Source organism: Jaculus jaculus, chromosome 11 (genome assembly GCF_020740685.1).
Source record: "Jaculus jaculus isolate mJacJac1 chromosome 11, mJacJac1.mat.Y.cur, whole genome shotgun sequence".
In the NCBI taxonomy this organism is placed as follows: domain Eukaryota; kingdom Metazoa; phylum Chordata; class Mammalia; order Rodentia; family Dipodidae; genus Jaculus; species Jaculus jaculus.
The window spans coordinates 951,681-965,967 of NC_059112.1; the positions used below are offsets into that span (position 1 = coordinate 951,681).

The 14,287-nt window shown below is 41.5% G+C and overlaps 1 protein-coding gene across 1 annotated transcript in view; it reads right to left on the reverse strand.

The window, feature by feature from the left end:
* Window positions 1-132: 132 nt before the first annotated feature.
* Window positions 133-14,287, reverse strand: part of Art3 (ADP-ribosyltransferase 3 (inactive)) — a 43,293-nt gene continuing 29,138 nt past the window's right edge. Inside the window, exons 4-9 of the mRNA XM_045130141.1 lie at window positions 11,989-12,021; window positions 8,353-8,382; window positions 5,371-5,403; window positions 4,426-4,479; window positions 1,428-1,556; window positions 133-323 (exon numbers count right to left, since the gene is read on the reverse strand). Of these exons, the coding sequence (XP_044986076.1) occupies window positions 133-323; window positions 1,428-1,556; window positions 4,426-4,479; window positions 5,371-5,403; window positions 8,353-8,382; window positions 11,989-12,021 (470 nt within the window). The remainder of the gene's footprint in view (window positions 324-1,427; window positions 1,557-4,425; window positions 4,480-5,370; window positions 5,404-8,352; window positions 8,383-11,988; window positions 12,022-14,287) is intronic.

The following is a 14,287-nucleotide window of genomic DNA, read 5'->3' on the forward strand; positions in this document are numbered from 1 at the left end:
ACTTGGATATCATCTAGGATAAAGACTTACTATATTAGAAAACAAAATCTGCCAGGTGTGGTGTCAAATTCATACTCAGATCCTAATGCCCAGGATAGGGTGAGGAAGTGGCATGTTTGGAAAGTGATCGGGTCATGAGGGGAAACCACTGGCAACTGGGTTAGTGTCCTTCTCTTGGCCCTTCAGGATGGAGGGGGACCTCTCAGTTACCAAGTCTGCAGCAGCACTTTTACCTTTGACTTCCTTGTCTCCAAAGATGAGAAAAGTGCAGTTTGTAAGTCGCCTGGTCTGGGGTATTCCATTATTACAGCAATCTAAAAGACCTAAGACAACAAATTTTATATGTGGATGGGTCTTCAGCGTTAATACTAAGTTCTGTTGTGGAACAGTTAACCACAAGTTTTGTATTTAGTCCTGAAGTGGCTGGCGGCTTTGTTCAAATCGTTTCCGTCCAGTTTTGAGCAAAAGTGGAAGTAGAGGAGCAAGAGCTTACAAAGCTATTACCATTAGTTAAGATCTTAACTTTTCTGTTTTCAGTTAATCAAAGCTTATTCCTAAACCAGTTATTTTAGTCACCTCAAAACCTAGGGCAGGGCTGGAAATATGCTCGGTGGTTAAAGGCTTTATTGGCCCAGGTTCAATTCCCCAGCATCCACAAAATGCCAGATCCAAGCAAAGTGGCACATACACCAGTGATCCCTATGTGCGTTTGACAACGGGAGGCAGAGCCAGGAGAATCTGAAGCTCACATAAGGCCAGCTAGTCTCACAATGTTTAGTTTGCAACAGCAACCAATGACTCTGTCTCAAAGAAGGTGAAGCACAGAAACCTTGAGATTGTCCTTTGCCCATATGTATGCCATGGCATATGTGCCTATACATATTAATACAAATAAAAAATGTTAACCTAGGGTGAAAGATATTATATCTATTTTTCCTTATTGGGTGTATGTTAGCCCATAGTCTTTCCTAAATTAACATGAGATTCAAGTTAGACACTATTTAAAATATTTGTAAGCTGTTGGGTTTATGGAAATAGGAATATTTATATACTGAAGGAAGATAGATTGAGGGAAGAATGATGATACTATTTGAAGGCAAAGTTTCTTCAAAGATTGTAAGATTCTGATTCTGGTGTGTTAATCATTAACTGTAGTGAACATTTTAACATTTAATAGTTCACAGGAAACCTTTGGTAAACCTAAATAAAAGTCTTTTATTTACTTTGAAAAGTATACAGCTTTGGATTTTTTTTAATCTTAAAATTACAGAAATAAATGTAAAGTTAACTGATACATCTGGATCAGCTTTCTGAATTGGAAAACAGATATATAGTTCTTACACAGTTATTATGTCCAAGTGAAAAATGCATCATTCCTTTTGACTTGCTGTGGGATTCACATAGTAGAGATTAAAGAATATTTTAACCAAAGAGCAACAGATTTACAGCAGAAGCACTGATTAGAATGGCAAGTATCCCAAGTGGTGGAAGGAGCATGTGGCCAGAGGATGCAGAAGGATGGGTTTTGGGACCCGGAACAGGAACTGGACCCGGAGCTGTTAATGAGAACACACAGTCACTGACATACTTTTTCATATATACTGAATATGTAAACACTGAAATTGAGTTAGATGTGTATGGAAGTACTTTAAATCAGGAACTTGTTTCAAATATGTGTTGTTAATTACCAATTTTAGGCCAAAATTTTCATATGTATCTTATCAGTGCATGCTATTCTAGGTTTTATCTAAGATCCCAGATTTAAACCTTTACATAGTCAAGACAGTTATTTTTTGTTGTTCAAGTTCTCTAGTTTCTTACCAATTTTCTATTTTTCTGTGTATCATGCAATGCACAGTTTAATTCCCTGTCTCTACTGTTTTAAACAAGACTGCACATTCAGCTACCAGTATCCAGTTGACATAACTCCATCTTAAGCACAATCAATCCTACAACTGACAGATGTAATTTCCTCCACATACCCTGTGTCTTTCATCTAGACTAGCTGGAGCAATGGAGTCCATCTTCCATCTGTAAAATAATACGTTTTACTCTGCTTTAAACTCAGATAGCTGATTTATGCCTTTTTGTTTAAACAGACTACATAGGGGAATGTCAACTGGAAGTTTAATCAACTGGGATAACCAATCAGATCTCATATATGAAGCCAAGAAATATAGCCAGTAAGTTGTATAAAAGACTTAATGTCAATTTACTTGCCACAGCTGCAAGCATGGGATTACATATGGAGAAGCAGAGGGAGGCAGATACACACATGTAGTAATTAGTATGTTACTATACACCAGGGGTCCTCAGGTGCATGTTATGGCCCCTTGAAAAGCATTCTGCACAACTGTCCAAGGATTTGGGAGAAGAAGGCAAGTACTGGGGATTGAACTTGGGACCCTGCACATGCTAGGCAAGTTCTTCACCATCAAGCTAACATCCCCAGTTTGATGACTGTTTAATATAGTACTAGAGTGGAGGTAAAGGGCAAGCTATCCTGAAATGTTAGGGACAGCCTTGCACAATGAAAAATTGACCTTTCTACACAATTGCATTGTCACATTCATTTGACAATGTGTAAGTTAAACTTGTTATTAGTGACCAAATTCAGAGCCTAAAGCAGCTTTACATATAAACAGAATATTTTCTGATAGTCTTAGTCTTTTAAGTCCAAATTTATTTTTATGTTAACAATTTACTTTGTTAAACCTTGATTAACATAAGCATTTATGTATTAAAATACATGCAATTTTGTTATAAATTATGGTTGGACATACTGATTTTTTATGGGTGCAGGTACATTTATCTATAAATCTTATTTCAGGATAGTAAAAGGATTTGATAAAATATTTGTTATTTTTAAAAGGTAGTGGGGTTTGAGAGGGTTGAAAACTTCTTCATAGCACAGCTTCTAAGCAGAGTTAAAAATTGTTATTTAGAAGAAAACTGTCCCACTGCAGACATATGCATTTGGATTCGTTATGCTCTGTTATTATGATGCCTTAAACCTTGCTATCTTGTCCCTTTTATTAAGGAAAAGTAAGCCTTTCACTTTTGTATTGCAGAAACATCAAGGGAAGAAAATGAAGTATTTTCTTACTATGATTGTTGGTGTTTCCTTGACTTTTGTCTTCTAAAATATAAAGAGATTTTGAGTTAGCTGAATTATATGTTTATCCAGAAGCTCTGATTAAAGATTAAGCAAACTTGGTTTTCTCTTGAGAGAAGGCCTCAGGAGGAGGGTAGTAGGGATTAGAGCAGGTTAAGTTATTTACTCATCTACATTCTGAAATCCCCCCCTCATGAATGTGTTTCCATGTGAAAAGTTTACCAAAAAGGCATTTTTCCTATATACCTTCCATTTACCCTGAAGAAATGCTTTATGGTATCTTCTTATAATTCTGTTACAGTAAGCAGTTATCTCACATCTGCTCCTCAAATCACCTGAAATGTATGGAGGTATGACATGCATAAAATCATATGGTAATCCATGGTGGCAGTGTTTGACTCCCAAACCTTTGCTTTTAGTTACAATGCTATAGTACTACTAAGTGTGTGACTAGCATTGGAATGTGGTCGCCACAGCTTGACAGCCAAATGCCACTAGTAGGAGCCCAGGATGAAGATGTATAGCTAAATCTGGCTGGAAGACAACTGTAATGTGGCAGAATGTAAACAAAACCTGGAAACTTTGAGTCTTAGTTGATTGCTTCTACCTCTTTTGTCCTCATCTCTGAAGTGACAAGAACATATCTATTTTAGAGGATTAAATGGGATCCTGGCCTGTAAAATGCCTGCACTATACATAATTTTCCAGGAGAGGGCAAAACACAGTCTCCACAAAACTTAATGACCTGTTTGTTGGAGGGAGGAATGTGTAGTGAGTATAGAATGGCCGGTCCCAATATTGTAAGCTGTACAGTTCTCATTTTATTTTATTTATTTGGTTTTTTGAGGTAGGGTCTCACTGTAGCCCAGGCTGACCTGGAATTAACTGTGTAGTTTCAGGGTGGCCTCGAACTCACGGCTATCCTCCTACCTCTGCCTCCCAAGTGCTGGGATTAAAGGTGTGTGCCACCATGCCCGGCTTAAGCTGTACAGTTCTCATTCACACAATTTTGATGATGGAATTCCCAAGTATACAGGGTGCCCTAAATGTGGTTAGCCCTGGAAAGTATCAATTCTGACTCAATTCTGGAATGACAAGCACAGCTGGACAGCGGCTGTTCCAGTTTCAGGGAACCACTGCACAGAGTGAAAGGAGTTCTTTATGTGTCCCCTGTGACATACAGAGTGGGGTGTCAGAAACTGTAGAGACCACGTGTTCTCCCCAGATCCTGTAGGCCTAAGCTAAATGTATGATTTTCTGATAAGAGATTTAGAACCACATGGTGCCTCTGCTCCCAATAAAGAATTTACCAGGTTTTTCAGCTGGCTGTGCAGGTTTTTCAGCTGGCTGTGCCACTTTAATTCCTAAATGGGGGAGGGAGGGAGAAAAAAACGTAGTTAATGAAAGTGAAAGTTACATTTTACTGTTTTACTACTATTTATTTTGTCAGGTTCTTTATTTCATTAGGTCCTCAGTCCTGAAGACTGAAGAACCTCATTTTACATGTATAGGAGCAGAGGCACAGAAAAGTGAAGTAATTTAAAGTTCCCAGAATAAAGTGGCAAAAAGTGCTAAGATTTTATAGCATGTCCTAATGACATATCTCTATAGCCCCACATTAGTACATTTGCCTTCAGGTGTATCTACAATTGTTTATCAGACAGTGGGAAAGGAATTTTCCTTTTCTAAATAAGAAGTTTTCAGTGACCTAAAGTTTGTTCCTGTGAGTACTCTTGTGTGATGAGCTCGATGGATCAGCCCCAAAGGCATCACTGCACTGTAACAGGTTTCTGGCTTTTGACCAAAACAAAAACATCTGACTATATATATCCTTACTGTGCACGTCTGTACAGAGCTTGGAGTAGTTTTCTGCCATAGTGCTGCATCCAGTGTGTCTGTTCCATAATACTATGTTTTGTAGCTTGGAGATGCCAGGTAACCAGTTAGACAAAGCTAGAAGCTGGCTTATGCAGGAAGGCCAGACTTCAGCTGCAGAACCTGGAAGATCTGACCCCACCACATCCAGGTTCCAGCAGCCTTTCCATGAGCCAGCTTTCCTGCTACCCAGCCAAGCCTCTAAGAGCACATGAGTGCTGGGAGGAAAGACATTCTCTACATGGCTCAGCTGTGCCTGGAGATGACTGGCATACCACTAAAAGAGAAAGATTTATAAATATTATCTCAAGATAATCTCTTGAGTTTTCCAGGAATTGTTCTCATCTCATGGTAGAGCTCAGAGTAAATAGCTATCTTACCAGGTACTTCAGTGGACTCAAGGCTTTTTCCTCCTAAAGACAAAAACAAGTGCTGGTTATGCTGTGCTGCTAACACCCCTTGTCAATACTTGCCCCATCTCCAACCTTCAAAGAAATGAGACACTAGCAACAACACAAATGCCATTCGGTGGCTTGTCACTCCAATGTGATAAAGCCCAAACTGCTTAAGCGATAGTGATTTCAAGACCTTCCATGATTCTAAGCCTTCATAAGGTGGTCGGTCCTAGGAAACCCATTTTTAACAGTCCGGGGTTGAAGTCTCTGCTTGGTTTAGCTCCACCTCCTGGGCAGGTGACTTGACCTTTATGAACTTCAAGTTCTCATTTATGCTAAAGAAATGCCTTCTGGGTTTATAATGAGGGAGGGCTAAAGGAAATATTACATTAAAATGAATTTTAAAAAAAGTTTCTTGGGCTGAAGAGATGGCTTAGTGGTTAAGCACTTGCCTGTGAAGCCTAAGGACCCCGGTTCGAGGCTCAATTCCCCAGGACCCGCGTTAGCCAGATGCACAAGGGGGTGCACGCATCTGGAGTTCGTTTGCAGTGGGTAGAGGCCCTGGCATGCCCATTCTCTCCCTCCCTCCCTCCCTCTCTCTCTCTCGCTCCCTCCCTCCCTCTTTCTGTGTCTGTCACTCTCAAATAATAAATAAATAAAAATAAAAAAACTTTTAAAAAAGTTTCTGATCTAACTTAATTCATTCCTGAAATGTTCTGTGCTCAGTAAAGTTTCTCATATCGCCTCCTAACCTTGCTGTTAGCTTCAAAGACTAAGAAAAAGATGATTACTTTATAAGGTGAGACAGTAAGCGCCAAGATCCAAACAAAACATTTTAGTAAAAAATGCACTTAGGGGCTGGAGAGGTGGCTTAGCAATTAAGCACTTGCCTATGAAGCCGAAGGATCCTGGTTCGAGGCTCAATTCCCCAGGACCCACATTAGCCAGATGCACAAGGGGGCGCACACATCTGGAGTTCATTTGCAGTGGCTGGAGGCCCTGGCGTGCCCATTCTCTCTCTATCTGCCTCTTTCTCTCTCTCTCAAATAAAAATGAGCCAAAAAAAATTTTTTTTAATGCACTTAGAACCAGTATGGTGGCCCAAGCCTGTCATCCTACCAGTTGGGAGGTAGAGGAAGGAAGGTCAGGAGCTCAAGGTCATCCTCAACTACATACGGAGCTCAAGGCCAGCCTGAGCTACATGAAACCCACCACAAAGCAAAGGGAAAAAGGGGGCTGGAGAGATGGCTTTGCCTGAGAAGCCAAAGGACCCAGATTCAACTCCCCAGGACCCACATAAGCCAGATGCACAAGGTGGTACATGCGTCTGGAGTTTGTTTGCAGTGGCTAGAGGTCCCGGTGTGCACATTCTCTACCCACCCACTCTCTACCTGCCTCTCAAAATACATGTTAAAAACATTTTAAAGGGGGAGGGGCTGGAGAGATGGCTCAGTAATTAAGGTGCTTGCGTCCAAAGACTAAGGACCCGGGTTCGATTCCCCAGTACCCACATAAAGCCAGATGCACAAAGTGGCACATGTAGCTGGAGTTCATTTACAGTGGCTAGAGGCCCTGGTGCACACATTCTCTCCCTCCTCCTTCCTTCCCTCCCTCCTCCCTCCCTCCCTCCCACCTTCCCCATCTCTCTCTCTCTCCCTCCCCCTCCCCCCTCTCTCTGACATCTGCCTCTTTCTCTCTCAAGTACATAGCTTCAAAACAAACATAAGGACCAGAGTTTATATGACAGCACGGAGACAGATGCTGCTGGCTGCCTAGAATCCCAGCACATGGGAGGCAGACACGGAATCCCTGGGGCCAGCTGACTGGCTAGGCTGCTTCCTGGGTTCAGTGAGAGACTCTGGCTCAGTAAAATAAATCAAGGAAGAAACCAGCATCAGCCTTTGGCCTCCATACATGCAGCCACACACATGTACACACATGGATACACATTACACACACATAACAGTAGCAATAAGTTAGGCGTTGGAATGTACTGATGTAAATTATTGGAGTATAAGTGACAATTTTAATTGATGAAAAAAGGAACACTATTTGTTGTGCTCAACAATTCCAGTCCTAAGAGTTTGCAGAATAGTCATACTGTTCTATATTAACTGGGATGGCCTAAAGACTGTTAGACCAGAGACACACAGCTGCTATGTCGTGTTTCCCCCAGGTAGGGTTTCACTCTAGACTGACCTGGAATTCACTCTGTATTCTCAGGGTGGCTTTGAACTCATGGCGATCCTCCTACCTCTGCCTCCTGAGTGCTGGGATTAAAGGTGTGCGCCACCACGCCCGGCTGCTGTGTCATCTTTATAAAGGAGTATATCCAGGGCTTGGGCAGATGGCTCAGCAAGTGTTGATTTCTATTGCTTGCTGACAGCACCGGCACCTAGAGCCACTTGTGAGGGGTTGACCTTAACTGTAGGTGGGTCCTAGACTGTATAAAAAGGAAGGAGTTGGCAGAGCAGCAGCCCTCATGGCTCTCTGCTCATTTACTGTGGATTCAGTGTGACTATTTGTCTCACACTCCAGCCACCATGCCTTCCCCTCCATGATGGACTGTACCCTGGAACCAACCAAAAATGGAAATAAGCCTTCCCTTAATTGATTTTTGTCAGGAATTTGTAACATAGCCAGTAAGAGCACTTGCCATGAAATCATGAGAACCTGAGTTCGATCCCCAGCGCCTATGCACAAAGCCACACAGGCCTGTAAGTCCAGTTTGGGGGTGGAGGAGTGGAGACAAGAGAAATGCTGGGGCTTACTGGCTGACTAGTAGGCCAGTAATAATACAGTAAATAAATAATAAATAAATAGTAAATAATTTCATCAAATATGTCAAACTAACCCTAAGGTGGGCTCTGTCTTCTTCCTACTTTTCTTTCCTACAACATGTTCTTCTGCTACCTGTTAAGGGAGGTGTCTTGGAAAAATAAGCCCCCAGAGCTTATAATGTCTTACCTGAGTCTTTAAGCTTCTGGTTTTCCTCACCTAAATTAAACCATAGAAACGTATTAGGCATTTTGATAGGAGGTCAGAAGAATTGGCCCTAGCTCTAGCAACAGTAAAAGTATCTTCCAGTTAGTATGACCATAAAAATCCAGGTGGTACATCTAGCAACTGTCAGCCAGTCTGAATGTAGCTATTAGAATCATCATATAGGATGTCTCCTGAGAGTCCTCAAAGAGTCAGAAAAAAGCATCTATTTTGAATAGTAAGCTACGGTCCTTGTGAACCATCAGAATTTTGGGATGCAATGGACCAGTAAGAAGAGGGTTTGCTAAGCAAGGCCTCAGAGACAGGGAAAGCTTCGTTGGTACCAGGACAGCAAGTATCTTCTCAAACAAGAGGAAAGTGGTAGACTGAAGGAAAGACTGATTACTTTTTTTTCTCTCTCATAATAAGCCACAGGATCCTAACACAAAACAGGGACTTTAAATACAAGCAAATGGGTGGAAAGTTAGAAAAAAATCCAATTACCCAGATATTTTAGCCAAATGATACTTGTCAAGATAAAAATGAAAAAAAAAAAGCAGTGTTGGTTTAGAACACTTAAGATGGAGTCTGGAGGCTGTTATTAATGAGACCCCAAGAGGACTCCAGACATGCCCACCCACTCCCAGGAACCAGCTGTCCTTTGACATCAGCCTCTTGCTGACCTTTTGTTCAAGAGGCCCTGTCTACTAAACTACCCCGAGATGAGACTACATAGCTTCACTTTTGCCAGCACTGACCATAATTCCTGACTAGTGAGCTAGCTAATGTTCAACCCTCTTGCAGCCTACCACTGTGAATGCAGCTGACATTTTGTAAAACCTCAGAGCACATTTCCCAGATGACTTAAATCTGTTTCCTAGATAGCAAGCCTTCCCAAGTATGTGTGATCTTCTTTCTGGTCTCAACTAGGCTGGTTTCATTCTTTGTGGACATACCAAATATTGGGGCTATTTGAGAGCTAGTTGCAAAGATGCTGAATGTTTTGTTTAGACTTAAGTATTGGTGTCACATAGGCTCATCTCAGTAGCTGAATGGAGAGCTCTGTGTACCACAAATGCCTGGTCTTGCATGAACAGCTCTACGGTTCTCACCCCATTTATTTCCCCAGAAAGTTTGTATACTGTTCAGATCAAAATTGGAAAGTGATAACTTTCCCAGGATATGTTCCATGTTCCTCTTTCATATTTGCCAAGTTACTTCTTTGTCATTGCCAAATACTTCTTTAATTCAGTTAAGTAATGCATTTACTAAACTGTGAAGAGCTACTTTCTGTCTTTGTAGGGACTATTAAAACTGAGAGCATACTCACCAGGGTTGTAGACATAGATGGGTTGGATAGATTCTGAAACACAAGTATGTTTTCATTTCATGCTACTATGTCTAAATGTGAGGTTAATTCTATTTTTTATATTATTTATTTTTATTTGACAGAGAAAGAGGGAAAGAGACTGGGCATGTCAGGGACTCCAGTCACTGAAAACGAACTCCAGAAAATTTGTGCCCCCTTGGGCATCTGGCTAACGTGGGTCCTGGGGAATCGAACCTGGGTCCTTTGGCTTTGCAGGCAAACGGCTTAACTGCTAAGCCATCCCTCCAGCCCTAATTCTATTTTTTAAATTTATTTCTTTGTTCATTTTTATTTATTTACTTGAGAGCGACAGACAGAAAGAGAAAGAGGCAGAGAGAGAGAGAGAGAATTGGGTATGCTAGGGCCTTCATCAACTGCAAACGAACTTCAGACGCATGTGCCCCCTTGTGCATCTGGCTAATGTGGGTCCTGGGGAATCGAGCCTTGAACCAGGATCCTGAGGCTTCACAGGCAAGCACTAACCGCTAAGCTATCTCTCCAGCCCCCTAATGCTACTTTTTTAATGATTATGAATAAAGATTTAGTTGTTCTACTTCTAAGATATATGCAAAATAAGATTATTATAAAAACTACAAATTTGGGGCTGGAGAAGATGGCTTAGTGGTTAAGGTGTTTGCCTGAAAAGCTAAAGGACCCTGGTTTGATTCCCCAGTACCCACATAAGCCAGATGCACAAGGTGGTGCACGCATCTGGAGTTCGTTTGCAGTGGCTGGAGGCCCTGGCGTGCCCATTCTCTCTCTCCCTCTGTACCCGTCTCTTTCAAATAAATAAATAAAATATGTTAAAAAATAAAATAAATTTAAAAAAATATATTTCAGGTAAAAAGGATAAGTAGATGTGGATTCTTTTTTTTTTTTTTTTTTTTCCTACATGAAGAGTAATTCCTAGAAAAGCTGGCCTGGAAGACAAAAAGAAACATTTTAAGAAGGAACTCTCCAAAACAATGGAGAGTATGCACCAGTTTAAGTACTTTTCTGGCAACTTTGATTTTAATCTCTTAACTCTACATGGTAATGCTTCTCCTACATGCACAGAATACAATTCCCAAATCTTTCCCACATCTCCTAGTCAAGATTTTTGTTGTTTTACATCTTATTTCCCCCCAAGGATACAGACCCCATTACTCTTATGTCAAACCACCCCTCTAAGCAATATTCACTTCATTCCTTCATGAGACTCCCAAAAGTTGCTTCCTGAGATTTTGATATGCTCTTTGCATAGCATCCATGTGGGAAATGGGTAAAGATGTAGGGGTTTTGGGGAGTCCTTGAGTACTAAGGCCAGGTCAGGATGGGAATGGCATGTTCCCTAAATGCAAGACAAGGCAGTGTTTGAGAGAGGGATAGGCAGAAACAGCTCTTTCCATCTGAAAATAGTAACAACAGTGTAACAGTGAAAATGGGTATACCAGTGTGTCTTAACCCACCCCGTTCCAGATTAACTCCAGTTTAAAAATGCCCTTTGTAAGGTTTTTTCTCTTTATCCAACACTGTAAATTCTAGAGAAACCGCCTTTATGTGCCAGACTTAACTGTTGGGAGTCAGTGATTACAAGGCAGGAACTAGAAAAGCACCAGTCTTAGAAACTTGTTTTCAGTAGTTTTTCTTTAGTTTTTCAGAGCCTAGAATGTCTGGTGGTCTTTAGGTTAATATGCAAGTGTGAGCCAAGGACTTGCCTAATCCTCGTCTTTAATTAAAAGTGGAACAATCAATGTTTATCTTATTGGGAAATAATGTATTTGTCAAAGTAATCACAAGGATTGGCCGAGGAGGGAAAAGAAACAATTTGTTTTTAATCTCACAAATATTCCAGCAAGACAAAAAGGGGAAAGAGATGGTCACCAAGTCAGGGTGTGACCCACTGCATGGCCTCAACCATCCTGCCTTGCACTCCACTCCTTCCTCTCTTCCCTATGAAGCCCCTCCAGTGTCTGCAATGGGGCTCTGAGATGCAGCTCCCCTGTTCTCAGGGCACTGGCCTCTGAACTCTGGTCACTAGACCAGCACAGACATTCAGGGTGCTGGCCTCTGAAGAAACCTCATTTCCTTCCTACCAACTCTCAATTCCTAATACTGGCTTTTGAGCAGAGAATAAGCAGACTTAGGCCAAGTAACAAGAGTAACATGTACCATTGAAAAAATGGCGGCTGACAGTATGACAGTACAGTGTGGGGAAATGAATAACTGATAAAGGTCCTGTTACAGAGATAATAATTCAGCATATATCTTACCAAAGTTCTCGACACAAGTTTCAGTTTTTAGTCCTGAAATACAAAGATAAAGTTTTAGAAATAATACTAGTAAACGTTTTAATTAATCTGTGGCTACTGGCAATCTAATCTGTAAACTCCTAGTTTATCAGACCTATAATTTAGGAGAATGCAAATTTTAGGAAAAAATTATTTTTAAAACAAATTTTTTTGACATAGGGTTTTGCTGTAGCCTAGGCTGACCTGGAATTCAGTCTTATGGTGGCCTTGAACTCACAGCAATTCTCCTACCTCTGCTTCCCAACTGCTGGGATTAAAGACATGCACCACCATGCCCAGTCAAATATATATATATTATTCATAGAATAGCCACTAAATAATTATATGAGTTTTGGCAAAGAATCTACCTTTTGTGCAATTCACTTTCATGACCTTTGAGGGCCCGGTCAGGCCTAGCACTTGACATTCTGCTCTATGGCTTGTCTACAAAAGTTAGGAAGAAATTTACTTGTTCCATCCTCTTTCCAGTTAACAAGCACTACTTATTCTTCTATTGTGGCAGTTCCTACTATTCGGAGGACAATTATCTCAATCATGTTTTCAAGATCCATCAGTATGTGAGCAAAGATTGTTCGTATTCATAAAGTAGTCAGGATATCTCAGAACATGCCTCTGTATGTGAGGAAATACACAGTTTTTGGCTGCTTCACAGAATGAATCTGGAAGTTACCTGAGAATAGCAGATTTTGAACCAAAAATCCATGTAACTAGATCCAGTTTTTACTGGTCCAGGAAATAACATCTGTTAGAATCTGGTTGATACCATAATGCTAAACTCATACATTTGTCTGGAATAAAAAATTAAAAACCTCAGCCGGGTGTGGTGGCACATGCCTTTAGTCCCAGCACTTGGGAAGCAGAGGTAGGAGGATTGCCATGAGTTCAAGGCCACCCTGAGACTACAGAGTTAATTCCAGGTCAGCCTGGACCAGAGTGAGACCCTATCTTGAAAAACAAACAAATAAAAAATTTAAAAAGCTCATTAGGAGATAAGTAGGCTAAGCTTCACACAGAGTTTAGCTAAGGAATTAAGAATGAGAAGATTCCAGACCTTCTAGGCAGTAGGGGTAAGGCAAGGTAGGAAGCTAGGAAAAGGCTTAGGGGATATGGATGGGAAAGGAGCCCCCTCACCTAACCCACCTGGACCTAATTTATGTCTCTTGCTCACTGAGTCAAAAGATTTGACAGCTGAGTGGAGAGTGCCCTATACAGAAACTATAAGCAGTAGAGATACTGACAGAAGAGGAGCAAGGTAGCTTTAAAAAAATATTTTTATTGGGGGCTGGAGAGATGGCTTAGCGGTTAAGCGCTTGCCTGTGAAGCCTAAGGACCCCGGTTCGAGACTCGGTTCCCCAGGTCCCACGTTAGCCAGATGCACAAGGGGGCGCATGCATCTGGAGTTCGTTTACAGAGGCTGTAAGCCCTGGCGCGCCCATTCTCTCTCTCCCCCTCTATCTGTCTTTCTCTCTGTGTCTGTCACTCTCAAATAAATAAATTAATTAAAAAATATATTTTTATTTATTTCAGAGAGAGAGAATGGGCACACCAGGGCCTACAGCCACTGTAAACGAATTCCAAATGCATGCACCACCTTGTGCATCTGGCTTATGTGGGTCCTGGGGAATCAAACCTGGGTCTTTTGGCTTTGCAGCACATGCCTTAACCATTAAGCCATCTCTCCAGCCCAAGGTAGCTTTTACATAGGTAATGAGTCAGGGATGAAGGCCCTAGTAGAACATGGATGCCAACCTGGCCTCGCCAAACTAGAAAGTAACTCCAGACTGAATGAAATTGTCCATCAGGGACTGCAGAGATGGCTCAGTGGTTAAGGCACTTACCTGTGAAGCCTAAGGACCCAGATTCGATCTCTCTCTAGATCCCACATAAGCCAGATGCCCAAAGGTGAAGCAAGTGCAAGGTCCCACATGCGCACTTGGTGACACAAGTGTCTGGAGTTTGATTGTAGTGGCTAAAGCCCTAGTGTGCCAATTCTCTCTCTCTTTCTCTCTCAAAATAAAAATTGTCCATCAGGAGCCACTTCCCGACCCTTCACCCTATAAGTTTTTCAAGGGCTTTCTCTCATTTCTACCTCTCCCAGGCTTATTGGCCCCTTCTAAGCCTGTGCTTTCCTAAGTGCCTGTTAACCAATGAAAGGCCTTCCTACCACATAAACCCAGCAATAAGGCACAGCCCAGTCAAGTGCCTGATTTACATTTCCAAGGTTGAAAAGAAACTCAATCCAGGCTAGCATGTGGCAACC